At 51.8% G+C, this 16,458-nt stretch overlaps 2 protein-coding genes across 5 annotated transcripts in view; both read right to left on the minus strand.

Annotated features, from left to right (window-relative positions):
- The window catches only part of LOC119973725 (carbohydrate sulfotransferase 11-like), a 90,677-nt gene extending 81,916 nt beyond the window's left edge, over positions 1 to 8,761 (minus strand). The window contains exon 1 of the mRNA XM_038812131.1: positions 8,455 to 8,761. Coding sequence (XP_038668059.1) covers positions 8,455 to 8,554 — 100 coding nt within the window. The 5' untranslated portion in view covers positions 8,555 to 8,761. The remainder of the gene's footprint in view (positions 1 to 8,454) is intronic.
- A 7,295-nt stretch (positions 8,762 to 16,056) lies between these two features.
- Positions 16,057 to 16,458, minus strand: part of LOC119973753 — a 211,078-nt gene continuing 210,676 nt past the window's right edge. For all 4 annotated transcript variants that reach the window (XM_038812175.1, XM_038812174.1, XM_038812177.1 and 1 more), the window contains one exon: positions 16,057 to 16,151. The gene's annotated coding sequence lies outside the window, so the exon portion shown is untranslated. The remainder of the gene's footprint in view (positions 16,152 to 16,458) is intronic.

The raw sequence follows: 16,458 nt of genomic DNA on the forward strand, positions 1-16,458 counted from the left end.
TTCGAACGAGTGGCAGGAGGAGGGAGACTATTCGCCAGGCTGGAAAGCAGAATACTGGAATGGGGAGACGGGCTGGATCCTCTTTGTCTCACAGATGCTGCCCTCGTCTCGGGCCCTCTCCCCAAGTCAGACTTACTGAAGCAGGATTAGCAGCTGGTGGGGGTTGGGGCAGCTGGTGGGGGTTGGGGCAGCTGGTGGGGGTTGGGGCAGCTGGTGGGGGTTGGGGCAGCTGGTGGGGGTTGGGGCAGCTGGTGGGGGTTGGGGCAGCTGGTGGGGGTTGGGGCAGCTGGTGGGGGTTGGGACAGCTGGTGGGGGTTGGGACAGCTGGTGGGGGTTGGGGCAGCTGGTGGGGGTTGGGGCAGCTGCTGTCAGTGAAGATTCCCAGCAGAGCAGCCGGCAACTGTCGGCGGCATTTTAAACTTCTGTAAACATTTTTTTAAAATTTCCTATATTGGGAGAGTGGGGTTTTTCTGCCCATTTAACAGATTCACCATTCCAGCAAATCATAGCTGATCCCCATCTCAACCCCAAAAAGCCAGCATTTCTCCCATACCCTAATCCAACCACTGCCACGCTGGATTGGCCGCGCTAAATTGCCTTAATTGGACAAAGAAAAAAAGAATTGGATACTCTGAATTTTTTTTAAATTAAGAAAGAGTTCCAGATTTTCACAAACCTTTGTTTAAAACTCTGTGACATAGTTTCACTCTGGGATTACTTTGCTTTTCTGGAGTCTCTCACCAGAGGAAATATTTCCATTTATTCCCAGAGCCGATTCCTCACTTTGACAACAATGGTTCAGTGGGTAAAACTCAAAATGCTGCGGGTTCAAACTCCGCTCCTGAGATTTCAGCGCAGAGGCTAGAATGATAACCCCAGCACACTGCTGAGGGTACACCGCCCGCCAGGGGGGCACACTGCCCACCAGGGGGGCACACTGCCCGCCAGGGGGGCACACTGCCCGCCAGGGGGGCACACTGCCCGCCAGGGGGGCACACTGCCCGCCAGGGGGGCACACCAGCCCACCAGGGGGGTACACTGCCCGCCAGGGGGGCACACCGCCCACCAGGGGGGCACACCGCCCACCAGGGGGGCACACCGCATGCCAGGGGGCACACTGCCCACCAGGGGGGCACACCGCATGCCAGGGGGCACACTGCCCACCAGGGGGGTACAACCGCACGCCAGGGGGCAGACAGCGAGGGAACAACGCAAGGGCACACCGCCCACCAGGGGGGCACACCGCCCACCAAGGGGGCACACCGCCCGCCAGGGGGGCACACTGCCCGCCAGGGGGGCACACTGCCCACCAGGGGGGCACACCGCCCGCCAGGAGGGCAGACAGCTAGGGTGTGCCACCGGGCCGGGATGGTTGGCGACGGTAACGCGCTGCCATGCGGGAGGGTTGGCGACGGTAACGCGCTGCCATGCGGGAGGGTTGCCGACGGTAACGGCTGCCATGCGGGAGGGTTGCCGACGGTAACGCGATGCCACGCGGGAGGGTTGGTGACGGTAACGCGCTGCCATGCGGGAGGGTTGGCAACGGTAACGCGCTGCCACGCGGGAGGGTTGGTGACGGTAACGCACCGCCATGCGGGAGGGTTGGCGACGGTAACGCGCTGCCATGCGGGACGGTTGGCGACGGTAACGGCTGCTTTCAGATGAGACATCAAAACAACGTGTCTGACCTCTTCAGTGAATCTAAACAATTCCATGGCATTTGAAGAAGTGCAGGGAGATTCTCCTGAATTTAACAGAGATGGGGAGGGGGGTGTAGGGGCTGGAGGAGGTTACAGAGATAGGGAGGGGTGTAGGGGCTGGAGGAGGTTACAGAGATAGGGAGGGGTGTAGGGGCTGGAGGAGGTGACAGAGATGAGGAGGGGTGTAGGGGCTGGAGGAGGTTACAGAGATAGGGAGGGGCGTAGGGGCTGGAGGAGGTTACAGAGATAGGGAGGGGTGTAGGGGCTGGAGGAGGTGACAGAGATGGGGAGGGGTGTAGGGGGCTGGAGGAGGTTACAGAGATAGGGAGGGGTGTAGGGGGCTGGAGGAGGTTACAGAGATAGGGAGGGGCGTAGGGGGCTGGAGGAGGTGACAGAGATGGGGAGGGACGTAGGGGGCTGGAGGAAGTTACAGAGATAGGGAGGGGTGTAGGGGCTGGAGGAGGTGACAGAGATAGGGAGGGGGTGTAGGGGCTGGAGGAGGTGACAGAGGTAGGGAGGGGTGTAGGGGCTGGAGGAGGTGACAGAGATGAGGAGGGGTGTAGGGGCTGGAGGAGGTTACAGAGATAGGGAGGGGTGTAGGGGCTGGAGGAGGTGACAGAGATGGGGAGGGGTGTAGGATCTGGAGGAGGTTACAGAGATAGGGAGGGTGTAGGGGCTGGAGGAGGTGACAGAGATGAGGAGGGGTGTAGGGGCTGGAGGAGGTTACAGAGATAGGGAGGGGTGTAGGGGCTGGAGGAGGTTACAGAGATAGGGAGGGGGTGTAGGGGCTGGAGGAGGTGACAGAGATAGGGAGAGGGGCGTAGGGGCTGGAGGAGGTTACAGAGATAGGGAGGGGGTAGGGGCTGGAGGAGGTGACAGAGATGAGGAGGGGTGTAGGGGGCTGGAGGAGGTTATAGAGATAGGGAGGGGGTGTAGGGGCTGGAGGAGGTTACAGAGATAGGGAGGGGGTGTAGGGGCTGGAGGAGGTGACAGAGATGAGGAGGGGTGTAGGGGGCTGGAGGAGGTGACACAGATAGGGAGGGGTGTAGGGGCTGGAGGAGGTGACAGAGATAGGGAGGGGCGTAGGGGGCTGGAGGAGGTGATAGAGATGGGGAGGTGTGTAGGGGGCTGGAGGAGGTGATAGAGATGGGGAGGGGTGTAGGGGGCTGGAGGAGGTGACAGAGATGGGGAGGGGTGTAGGATCTGGAGGAGGTTACAGAGATAGGGAGGGGTGTAGGGGCTGGAGGAGGTGACAGAGATGAGGAGGGGTGTAGGGGCTGGAGGAGGTTACAGAGATAGGGAGGGGTGTAGGGGCTGGAGGAGGTTACAGAGATAGGGAGGGGGTGTAGGGGCTGGAGGAGGTGACAGAGATAGGGAGAGGGGCGTAGGGGCTGGAGGAGGTTACAGAGATAGGGAGGGGGTAGGGGCTGGAGGAGGTGACAGAGATGAGGAGGGTGTAGGGGGCTGGAGGAGGTTATAGAGATAGGGAGGGGGTGTAGGGGCTGGAGGAGGTTACAGAGATAGGGAGGGGGTGTAGGGGCTGGAGGAGGTGACAGAGATGAGGAGGGTGTAGGGGGCTGGAGGAGGTGACACAGATAGGGAGGGGTGTAGGGGCTGGAGGAGGTGACAGAGATAGGGAGGGCGTAGGGGGCTGGAGGAGGTGATAGAGATGGGGAGGTGTGTAGGGGCTGGAGGAGGTGATAGAGATGGGGAGGGGTGTAGGGGGCTGGAGGAGGTGACAGAGATGGGGAGGGGCATAGGGGGCTGGAGGAGGTGACAGAGGTAGGGAGGGGTGTAGGGGGGCTGGAGGAGGTGACAGAGATAGGGAGGGGCGTAGGGGGCTGGAGGAGGTGATAGAGATGGGGAGGGGTGTAGGGGCTGGAGGAGGTGATAGAGATGGGGAGGGGTGTAGGGGGCTGGAGGAGGTGACAGAGATGGGGAGGGGCATAGGGGGCTGGAGGAGGTGACAGAGGTAGGGAGGGGTGTAGGGGGGCTGGAGGAGGTGACAGAGATAGGGAGGGGCGTAGGGGGCTGGAGGAGGTGATAGAGATGGGGAGGGGTGTAGGGGGCTGGAGGAGGTGATAGAGATGGGGAGGGGTGTAGGGGGCTGGAGGAGGTGACAGAGATGGGGAGGGGCATAGGGGGCTGGAGGAGGTGACAGAGGTAGGGAGGGGTGTAGGGGGGCTGGAGGAGGTGACAGAGATAGGGAGAGGGTGTAGGGGCTAGAGAAGGTGACAGAGATAGGGAGGGGCGTAGGGGGCTGGAGGAGGTGACAGAGATAGGGAGGGGTGTAGGGGGCTGGAGGAGGTGATAGAGATGGGGAGGGGCGTAGGGGGCTGGAGGAGGTGATAGATGGGGAGGGGCATAGGGGGCTGGAGGAGGTGATAGAGATGGGGAGGGGCGTAGGGGCTGGAGGAGGTGATAGAGATGGGGAGGGGTGTAGGGGGCTGGAGGAGGTTACAGAGATAGGGAGGGGTGTAGGGGCTGGAGGAGGTGACAGTGATAGGGAGGGGTGTAGGGGGCTGGAGAAGGTGACAGAGATAGGGAGGGGGTGTAGGGGGCTGGAGAAGGTGACAGAGATAGGGAGGGGTGTAGGGGGCTGGAGGAGGTGACACAGATAGGGAGGGGTGTAGGGGCTGGAGGAGGTGACACAGATAGGGTGGGGTAATTTTTTTTTAAATTAGAGCTAGGGAGGGGTGTTGGACTTTGACACAGCCACTGTGATCCTGTGCAGGGCAATGGGCAGCGAGGCTCTGACACCAGCCCAGTATTTCCACAATGTACCCCTCCTTGGTTAGCCAGGGGCTGGTTTAGCACAGTGGGGCTGGAGTTGGGGTCAGGTGTGGAGCTCATACCCACATCCTGTAACAACCCATCCCACTGCTACCAAAACAACCAGTAGCTACAATACCAACAAACGCCGGCAGGGAAAGGTGCAGCTAATGATATACACACGATGGGATTGGATGAAAACTGGATGACGAGGGATACGGCACTGGGAAGTGCTGAGGGTTTTGGCCAAGGGGGGTATCATAACTTGGAGGGCCGAAGGGCCTGTTCCTGTGCTGTATTGTTCTTTGTTCTGGCGGGCGAAATAATGGAGGAATTTGAAAAAAAATGAGGATTTTAAAACTGAGGCATTGAATCACTGGGAAGACGGGGGTGATACGGGGTGACAGGTTCAGACACTGAGTTTTACTTCACTCTGGGTTTCCAGATGGTAAGATGCAAGAGGCCAACATGGAGTTGAGTCCAGAGGTAAACGATGGCAAGAATGAGGGTTTCAACAGCAGAGGAGGTGACATTGGGGTGGATCTGACTGATGTTATAGAGATGGGAATAGGTGATGTCCATGATGATATGGACGTGTGGTTGGTAACTGATCTCGGGGCGCAACGTGGCACCAAGTTATCCATTTTGGTAGGAATAACAGCAAACGGGATTATTATTTAAACGATAAAATATTAAAGCATGTCGCTGTGCAGAGAGACCTGGGTGTGCTAGTGCATGAGTCACAGAAAGTTGGTTTACAGGTGCAACAGGCGATTAAGAAGGCAAATGGAATTTTGTCCTTCATTGCTAGAGGGATGGAGTTTAAGACTAGGGAGGTTATGCTGCAATTGTATAAGGTGTTAGTGAGGCCACACCTGGAGTATTGTGTTCAGTTTTGGTCTCCTTACTTGAGAAAGGACATACTGGCGCTGGAGGGTGTGCAGAGGAGATTCACTAGGTTAATCCCAGTGCTGAAGGGGTTGGATTATGAGGAGAGGTTGAGTAGACTGGGACTGTACTCGTTGGAATTTAGAAGGATGAGGGGGGATCTTATAGAAACATTTAAAATTATGAAGGGAATAGATAGGATAGATGCGGGCAGGTTGTTTCCACTGGCGGGTGAAAGCAGAACTAGGGGGCATAGCCTCAAAATAAGGGGAAGTAGATTTAGGACTGAGTTTAGGAGGAACTTCTTCACCCAAAGGGTTGTGAATCTATGGAATTCCTTACCCAGTGAAGCAGTTGAGGCTCCTTCATTAAATGTTTTTAAGGTAAAGATAGATAGTTTTTTGAAGAATAAAGGGATTAAGGGTTATGGTTTTCGGGCCGGAAAGTGGCGCTGAGTCCACAAAAGATCAGCCATGATCTCATTGAATGGCGGAGCAGGCTCGAGGGGCCAGATGGCCTACTCCTGTTCCTAGTTCTTATGTTCTTATAAGTTTCAAACAGGCTCAGGTTGAGCCTCAGAAGCGTTGCTAAAGGGAGGGATGGAGTCAGTGGAAAGGGAACGGAGTTTGGAACAGGGACAGAGAGGCAATGGCTTTGATGACAACTGACAAACATTGATCCATTTGTTTACTCGGGCATGTTTCTGTGAGCAGCTCCCAGGCCAAAGCAACACAAAAAGTAAACAGGCCTGAAAGATTCCGCTGAGCATTCAGAATAAAACAATTTGATCTCTGCAGCTAGGAACAGGGATGGGGTTTCGATTGGCATCCTCCAGCACCCCCCCCCCCCCCCCCCGCCAACTTTCCCCAGAGGAGGGAGACGAGGGAGACTGAGCACGAGGGTGATCAGGAATCACCCCTAATACTGTGCGATGGTCCTATTGCCAAATAGCCAACTGAGTCCCATTATGAAGGTTCAAATATGAGGAGCCACTCAAACAAAAACAAAACGGACACAGAAATACACATTACAACAACAACAGCAGCATGTATATGGCATTTTTAACGGAGCCATGTTAAAGGGAGGCGGGGAGGTTTAGGGAAGGAATTCCGTAGCTCAGGACTCAGGCAACTGAAGACACTGCCACAATGGTGGAGTGGTTAATGTCAGTAACATGCACGAGACCAGAACTGACGGAGTGCAGATAGGAGGTTTGTGGAGCTGGAGGAGATTACAGAGATAGGGAGGGACAAGGCCATGGAGGGATTTGAAAACAAATTTGAACATGTCAAAAAAAAAAGTCCTGACCGCGGAGTGCCTTTAGCAATTTGTAACTCACACAAACCACAGAGTCTGAGAGACCAACTAAATATCAGATTATAGTCTCAAAACATGCAGTCAGTCACATTCACACCAGCCAGCAAGTCAGCTTGCAGTAATCACTACCCTTATAACGTGGTGAAATAAAACTCAGTCAATCCACAGGAATGAGACACTCTGAGTTCCTCCCACTAGCTCCCAGTTGTTGGACTAAAATAATGCATCTGTGGCTGTACAAACTTCCCAATCAACTTGCCTCAACTATAATCCACACTGCCACTACCTTTGAGTTCTGACGAAAACTTGTGACCTCCCTCTCTCCACAGCTAGTCTGCGGTCTGCTGAGTGATCCAGCATTTGACACGTTTTAGTTCCGTTTTCTAGACTTTGCTTTCTGCTACATTTGACACCCTGGCAGTACCCTGCTTCCAAACTATTCAACCTCTCCGGTGCCAACATTCGCACAGTGGTCGCACCCTCTCATCTGAGGGTAACCCCAACTCCAGAGACTAGAGTCCAAACTCCTGGTCAACAAATCCTGTGCTGCAATATTAGGGGTTACCCATTTTACAGGTGGTTATAAAAGATCCCAGGCCGCCATTACGAAGAGGAGGGGGGCAGTTTTCCCTGGGACTGATATTTATCACTGCACCGAAAACAAAGGTTCTCCTTGTCACATTGTTCGTCATGGGATCTTGCTGTGTGAAGATTGGCCATCTTGTCTCCTACGTTACACCAGCGACTACGTTTAATAATAATAATAATCTTTATTGTCACAAGTAGGCTGACATTAACACTGCAATGAAGTTACTGTGAAAAGCCCCTAGTCGCCACATTCCGGCACCTGTTCGGGTACACTGATGGAGAATTCAGAATGTCCAATTCACCTAACAGCACGTCTTTCGGGACTTGTGGGAGGAAACCGGAGCACCCGGAGGAAACCCACGCAGACACGGGGAGAACATGCAGACTCCGCACAGACAGTGACCCAGCAGGGAATCGAACCCGGCTCCCTGGCCCTGTGAAGCAACAGTGCTAACCACTGTGCTACTGTGCCGCTGTGTGAACATTGGCCACCCTAGCTCCTGCATTACAACAGTGATTACGTTTCAGAGTCTTTCAGTGACTGTGAAACGTTTAGGAACATGGGACTGTTAAAGCCCATGAGAATATACAATAGTTAGAGGCCGTCCCTTCAGCCCCTCCAGCCTGCTTCACCATTCAGCAACATCACAGCTGAGCCAATTATAAACCTCTCCTCCACGTTCCTGCCTGTCCCCAGAACCTGGAGTCTCTTGCAGATCAGAACTCTGACTAACTCAGCAATGACCCACAGCAAAGTGAATTCCACAGACCAATAACTCCCAGAAAAGACATTTCTCCTCAATCTCGGAATTAAATGGGAGACCCCCTTATTTGAAATTGTGCCCCCCCCCCCCCCCCCCCAGTTCTAAATTCCCCCAATGAGGGGAAACACTCTCAGCATCTACCCCGGCCAGCCCCCTCAGAATCTGACGTTTCAATAAAAACCACCTCCAGTGAGTAGCGGCATAAAAATGAACAATTTACAAGGATTGGAATTTAAACGCAAATTATCAACGTGTCAGCAATTGTCAGCCTGTAACACCCCCTTCTATCTCTAACTTTCGGCTTGAAAGTGTGTTTTTTGTGGCTGGCAGGCGGATATTAACATTCAATGAAGCCCCCAGCTCTCCCTCGTCAGTTTCCAAATTGTTACTGGCTTGTGTCAAGTCAATTTCACCCGTTGCATTACCTGGGCTGAAGCCTCCCTGGAAGTACAGGACGAGCAGCAGGAAGGATCCGAGGCAGATCACGGCTGCTACTTGCACCACCCTCGCCCTCGCCCTCCTCATTGCCTTCAGCTCCAGCTTGCCCAGCAGCCTGGCCAGCCCGGCTTGGCTCAGGTTGCCGCTCGGATACCGCCTCTGCCACAATGTAACTGGGCTTCAATGTAGCAGCTTCCCCCGGAAGCCACCACCAGCTGCGGGCAGGGAGAGCCAGGAACTTCCCCAACTTGTCCTCAAACTTCTTTCTCGCCAGCCTGCGGTGGGATGACCTCGTCACTCTGCCCATTCCCAATCCCGGCAGCACCTGAGGGTTATTTCTTTGGAAAGGGGGTCTGAAAGTGTGACGTTTGCTCCCTCTACCCCCCGGCCACCCCTTTCACTCGTTTGTTCATTCCGCTATCGTATTGTCTCTAATAGGCGGGACCCCACCATTGAGAAGCAAGAGAGGCATTGTCTTGCTCATGGATTGATTTTTGTCTCTTGCTTTCTCTCGGGAGCTGCCACTTGCTCTGCACCCCCAATTCACTGGAAGGATGCCATTCGGTCCACCAGCTCAGTGCTAGCTCCTTGCCAGAGAATTCGTATAGCTCCTTCCACTGCATGGTAGCACAGTGGTTAGCACTGTTGCTTCACAGCGCCAGGGTCCCAGGTTCGATTCCCGGCTTGGGTCACTGTCTGTGTGGAGTCTGCAAGTTCTCCCCGTGTCTGCCTGGGTTTCCTCCGGGTGCTCCGGTTTCCTCCCACAAGTCCCGAAAGACGTGCTGTTAGGTGAATTGGACATTCTGAATTCTCCCTCTGTGTACCTGAACAGGCGCCGGAATGTGGCGACTAGGGGATTTTCACAGTAACTTCATCGCAGTGTTAATGTAAGCCTACTTGTGACAATAAAGATTATTTAAGGGTGCTTTGCATCCCCGAATCATTTTTCTGCAGGAGATACTGGCTGGAAAATAATGAAACGGCTGCGTGTTGCTTGCCAATCCCATCCCGATGTGAGGGGGTGGGAAGGGTGGGGAGGGGGGTTGGTACAATTGGATGATCTGGTGGTCTCAGCTCTCAGTTTAGCTGGGGTGAGTGGTGGTGTTGACTATCGCAAAGAACGGTGTCTCTGAACCTGCCTTTGGCACCCCCCAAACCAGGGGCTGACTTAACATTTTATGTACAGTTCGGCACTTCTTTTTTTTATATAAATATTTTATTGAGGTATTTTTGGTATTATAACAACAACAAAATAAACAATGTACACAAAATTATAAACATAGTGCAAAAGCCGTCTCCCTCCCTTACAGGTCCCACCTTTATTAACCCTCCACCTTCATTAATCCCCTACTTGAAGCTAACGAACCCCACCGGCCCCCCCCCCCCCCCCCCCCAACATTCTGCTGACGATTAATTTTCTGTGAAGAAGTGGACGAACGGTTGCCACCTCCGGGTGAACCCTAACAGTGACCCTCTCAGGGCGAACTTGATTTTCTCCAAACAGAGAAAGCTAGCCATGTCCAATAGCCAGGTCTCCGACTTCGGGGGCTTTGAGTCCCTCCAAGCTAATAGTATCCGTCTCCGGGCTACCAGGGAAGCAAAGGCCAGCAGTTCGTTACCTCTCACAAACCCACAATCTCTGACCCTAAAAGAACAATTTTATAATCTTTATTGCCACAAGTAGGCTTACATTAACAGTGCAATGAATTTACTGTGAAAAGCTCCTAGTCCCCACACTCCGGCGCCTGTTCGGGTACACAGAGGGAGAATTCAGAATGTCCAAATTACCTAACAGCACGTCTTTCGGGACTTGTGGGAGGAAACCGGAGCACCCGGAGGAAACCCACGCAGGCACGAGGAGAATGTGCAGACTCCGTGTAGACAGTGACCCAAGCCGGGAATCGAAGCTGGGACCCTGGTGCTGTGAAGCAACAGTGCTAACCACTGTGCTACCGTGCCGCCCATATCTTGTAACAACTGTCAAGCATGGAACGTCACTCACATCCGCACTCTCGTCAAATGTGAAGCTAACCCCCACTGTCTACAGTGGTAACAGACACATGGGAACCCCACCACCTTGACCTTCCCTTCAAGATCCTGATTTGGAAATATATTGGCCGTTCCTTCACTGTTGCTGGGCTGAAATCGTGGAACTCCCTCCCTAACAGCACTGTGGGTGTACCTGCACCACGTGGATTCCAGCAGTTCAAAAAGGCAGCTCACCACCACCTTTGCAAGGGATGGGTAATAATTATAATATTTCTTATTGTCGTTAGTAGGCTTACATTAATACTGCAATGAAGTTACTGTGAAAAGCCCCTAGTCGCCACATTCCGGCGCCTGTTCGGGTACACAGAGGGAGAATTCAGAATGTCCAATCCACCGAACAGCAGTTTTTGGGGACTTGTGGGAGGAAACCGGAGCATCCGGAGGAAACCCACGCAGACACGGGGAGAACGGTCAGACTCCGCACAATGACCCAGCGGGGAATCGAACCCGGGATCCTGGTGCTGTGAAGCAACAGTGTTAACCACTGTGCCACCATGCGGCCCAATAAATGCTGGCCTAGTCAGCAATGCCCACATCCTTAAATAAGCACTTGCCCGGGACTGCACTGGAATGTCCAGATCACATGCTCAGAGTTGAACCTATAAACCTCTCAGAGCGTCTGGCTGTGATTGAGGAAAGAATATTTACCTGCTGCTACTGACAATGTGTGTTTTAATAATAAAGCGTTTTGTAGAATTCAGTGACATAAATTTATGCAAATAATCGGTTAATGGTGTGACTCACAGCTGAATGTGTTGGTTTAAATAATTGTAAAGTGTGATGGACCTATCCTGACTCAGGAATCCTGACTGTCAGTGAGTACCATGCTGGTAAACAATTCACCAGAGTAGCCAACTCCACAGCCAAGGTTTTCACCAGAAAATTCAACCAATGCCCACCCCCATATCATGATCGTCAGTTGTCTCTCTCCATGGCCTCACCCCCTCCTTATCCGTTACCTCCTCCAGAACCACAACAGGGATCTCTCAGCTCCTCCAATTCTAGCCTCTTGCCAATCTCCAATTTGAATAGCACCGCCATGGACAGATTCGCCCTTTAGCTGCCTGAGTCCCAACCCCTGAAGCTCCCTCCCTCAATCTCCTGACCTCCATTTCTCCTCTACATCGCTCTTAAAACCTACCTCTTTAACCAAGCTTTTCATCGCTTGTCCTAATCTCTCCTTCCGTGGCTCAATGTCAAATTGTGTTTGATAACCCTCCTGAGAAGCACCTTGGAATGATTCATACATATTTATTCCCCAAATAACACTTCAACTAGCCTATCGGGTCGTTTATCTTGCGGCTATTTGTGGGATCTTGCTCTTCCCACATTGGCTGCCACATTTCCTACATTGTACTGCAGTGATTATACTTCAGCTTCACTATATTGGCTGTAAATCACTTTGATATGTCTCATGGCCATGCGAGGTGTAGCACAAACACAGATGCTTTCTTCAGTCTTTCGAACAGAGTGCTGATTTGTTCCGCTCACTCACTAACCTCAGTATTTCGGCATCAACAGTGGAACATTTTGATAGATTTCCATTGGCTGTTTATCACAAGCTACAGGCCTGCCTGTCAGCCGCTTTAATAACCTAACCCAGGAAATGATGATCATTTTCCGCCCTGTCACACACAACAAAACTTTTCCATCATCGGGGGATTAAAACATTAGCTCTCGACTCAAAATTTACTTCAACGATGAATTATCCATCAAAGTTCCTTATTTACATTTTGTATTCTTTACCATTCAGCCTGGTGTCAGCCGTGGCTTGGTGGCGCCTGCTCTCATCTCTGTGTCAGAGTTGTTGTGGTGGTTTTAAGTGCCCACTCAAGGCTAAGTTTCCAGTGAAGTGGCTAGAATGTCCCGGACTGGCACAGATGCCATCTCTCTGAGATGGCCTTGAACCGAGGGTCTCCTGTCTTTCCCCTCAGGCAGGTGTGAAGATCCCACAGGGACTATTTCAAGTAAGAGGAGGGGGCGGCCTGGAAGTGTGGTGGAGGCAGATTCAATCGAGGCATTAGATGATTATTTGAATAGAAACAATGTGCAGGGGTGCGGGGAAAAGGCAGGGAAATGGCACTGAGACACGATGCTCGTTCGGAGAGCTGAGTGCAGACACCATGGCCTCCTCTTATCATAGAATTTACAGTGCAGAAGGAGGCCATTCGGCCTATCGAGTCTGCACCGGCTCTTGGAAAGAGCACCCTACCCAAGGTCAACATCTCCACCCTATCCCCATAACCCAGTAACCCCACCCAACACTAAGGGCAATTTTGGACACTAAGGGCAATTTAGCATGGCCGATCCACCTAACCTGCACATCTTTGGACTGTGGGAGGAAACCGGAGCACCCGGAGGAAACCCACGCACACACGGGGAGGATGTGCAGACTCCGCACAGACAGTGACCCAAGCCGGAATCGAACCTAGGACCCTGGAGCTGTGAAGCAATTGTGCTAACCACAATGCTACCCTGCTGTCAAATTCTTTTGCACCAATTCTGTGAATCCGCGATTAGCACATTGCTGGTTTATAGCGTGCTGTACACTCATTGGCTGCTCTATTCCCTAACTGACATTCAGCACAACACTTTCAAAGTACTTCATTTTCTGCAAAGCACTTTGGGATTTCTTTAGGATGTGAAAGGCGCTATAGAAATACAGGCTCTTGTAGTTGAACAATGTTCATGTGTTGGCAGTTTGAAAATCATTAGTTTTAGAGTGACTATCATTTTGTAGTTTGAATTAATATGTTCTTAGGGGAAATTGATGGAAGTCATTTTAATAAAAAACTAAACAGCATAACTGGAAATGAGGCAGGGGAGTTAAATAGACAGCCTTCACTGGCAGGCAATTAAAGAATCAATCATTCATTAATAGATATGTTACAAAGGCTGGAAATGTAATTTGGAATACAAATATTTAAGACTTTTATCATCATAATCATATTATTGAAACTTGGTTATTAAAATGAACTTCTCAAGTGTTGTGAGAGAAAAGATTAATGTGTGTTTCTCATGACACAGAATAAAGAGAAACATGAATATTAACCCTGACAAGGAGAAGGACCGAATAGACCCTTGTCTAAATGGCCACAACTCCAGACAACGGGCAGCTAAATTGACCAATTATTGGTTGAGATGAAGGCCTGCCTCAGGATAAGAGATTTAGGGCGAGATTCAGCAGCCTCGTCACTCCCGGTTTGCTTTGGGGACGAGGATGTTGAATCTCGTGAAAGTCCTCGCAAGATTTTTTTTCAATGCATTTAGAGTACATCTTTGGGCTGTGGGGGTGAAAGCCACACAGACACGGGGAGAATGTGCAAACTCCACACGGACAGTGACCCGGAGCCGGGATTCAAACCCGGGTCCTCAGCGCCACAGTGCTAACCACTGTGCCACGTGCCGCCCTACCTCGCAAGATTTAGCAGAGTCTCGCATGGGTCTCGCCAGGGTGCCAGGGCGACCCTGCCAGGTGCCATGATTGGTGTGGGAGGAATGGGTTTGGATTCATGGGACATTGGCACCAGTATTGGGGAAGAGGGGACCTGTTCTGATGGGATGGTCTCCATCTGAATCAAGCTGGGACCAGAGTCCTGGTGAATCGCAAAACTAGGGCTGTAGTGGGTGTGGGGGGGGGGGGGGGGGGGGGGGGGGGGGGGGGGGGGGGGGGGGGGGGGGGGGGGGGGGTTTCAGTTGTATGGAGAATTAGAAAATCAAAGATAAAGGAGAGGGTAGAAATGCAGGTTAACAATGGGGACATTCAACTAGTTAAAGGAGCCGAGGGCTCAGGACAGGTCAGTAAAGTTTCTAGGCCATGTAATAGAACAGAGAGTACAGAAGATGACAGGAATGTCACCTCAGGCAGAGCAAAAAAACCTGACAAATATGAGAAGGGAGGTGGTCAATGCAGGACTGAGGGGGCTGTACCTAAATGCTCGCAGTGTACGGAACAAGGTCAATGAGCTTGTTACGCACATTGAAATTGGCCGGTACGATGTTGTGGGCATCACAGAGACGTGGCTGCAAGGGGATCAGGGCTGGGATCTAAATATCCAAGGATATGTGTCCTATCGAAAGGACAGGCAGATGGGCAACGGGGATGGGGTTGCATTGTTAGTAAGGAATTAAGTTAAATCGATAGCAAGAAGTGATATAGGATCAGAAGGCACAGAATCTCTGTGGGTAGAGTTGAGGAATCGCAAAGGTAAAAAGACCCTGATGGGAGTTATGTACAGCCCCCCCAGCAGTAGTCAGGATGTGGGGCAGAAAATAAATCAGGAGATAGAAAAGGAATGTAAAAAATGGCAATATTACAGTAATCATGCTTCAATATGCAGGTGGACTGGGAAAATCAGGATGGTTTTTTTGGAGCAGCTTGTGACAGAGCCGACTAGGAACAGGCAATTCTGGCTTTGGTGGTGTGTAATGAGGCAGACTTGATTAGGGAACATAAGGTGAAGGAACCCTTAGGGAGCAGTGACCACAATATGATAGAATTTACCCTGCAGTTTGAGAGGGAGAAGCGGCAATCAGATGTAACAGTATTACAGTTAAATAAGGGTAACTACAAGGACACGAGGGAGGAGCTGACCAGAGTTGATTGGAGAAGGAGCCTAGCAGGGAAGACAGTGGAACAGCAATGGCAGGGGTTTTGGGGGTTATTCGGGAGACACAACAGAAATTCATCCCAAGGAGGAGGAAACATACTAATGGGGGGATGAGGTGTGGTTGCTGTGACATGGAGAGGCCACACCTGGAGCACTGTTTACAGTTTGGGTCTCCTTACTTGAGAAAAGATGTACTGTACTGGAGGGGGTGCAGAGGAGATTCATTCGGTTGATTCGGGATTTGAGCGAATTGGCTTATGAGGGAGGATTGAGTAGACTGGTACAATACTCACTGGAATTTAGAAGAATGAAGGGGAATCTTATAGAAACATATAAAATTATGAAGGGAAGAGATAGGATAGAAGCAGGGAGGTTGGTTCCACTGACGGGTGAAACTAGAACTAGGGGCATAGCCTCAAAATAAGGGGAAGTAGATTTAGGACTGAATTTAGGAGGAACTTCTTCACCCAAAGGGTTGTGAATCTATGGAATTCCTTGCCCAGTGAAGCAGTTGAGGCTACCTCGTTGAATCTTTTTAAGGCAAAGATAGATAGATTTTTGAACAGTAAAGGAATAAAAGGTTACGGTGAGCGGGCGGGTAAGTGGAGCTGAGTCCACAAAAGATCAGCCATGATCTCATTGAATGGCGGAGCAGGTTCGAGGGGCCGGATGGCTTATTCCTGCTCCTAGTTCCTAGGCTGGATTCTCCGCCGGCGGGAGGCTCCGTTTTGCCGGCAGCCCGGGGGTTTTCCGATGGCGTGGGGCTGCCCCACGATGGGAAAACCCACTGACCGGCCGGCGTAACGGAGAATCCAGCCGGCGGGGTGAGCCAGAAACCTGACATGGCCGGGGGGGGTGGGGGGGGGGGGGGGGGGGGGGGTCGCAAAAGAATGATTGCATAAAGTTTACATTTATGAGTGTCTTCTTTATTTTAACCATTTCACAGATACAACACTCCAGTTTCCACAATGCCCAGGTTTCTGGGAATTCCAACATTCCGGAACTTCTCTCACGATTGCAGGAATCTAAAAAGCAAAAGACAGGATCGAGTTTAGCTTGGGTTTGCCGGTGAGCCAGTTAATTCCCTTTTCTCAACAGTCACACTTCGCAAAGCTGGTGGACAGGTGCAGAATATCATTTGGTAAGGTGGCTGGAATGTTGTCCTCTATCTCCAGGGGAGGGGGTGGGGAGGGTGATCCAAGGGGAGGGAGCGATGTTACAGCTGTGCACAGCTGTGCTTCCGGCTACAGGAGCACAGTGGTTATATTACTGGACTAATCATTCTGGAAACTTGAAGTTGTAATCGAGGAACATGAGTTCAAATTCCACCAC

Source organism: Scyliorhinus canicula, chromosome 11 (genome assembly GCF_902713615.1).
Source record: "Scyliorhinus canicula chromosome 11, sScyCan1.1, whole genome shotgun sequence".
NCBI classification, from domain to species: Eukaryota; Metazoa; Chordata; class Chondrichthyes; order Carcharhiniformes; family Scyliorhinidae; genus Scyliorhinus; species Scyliorhinus canicula.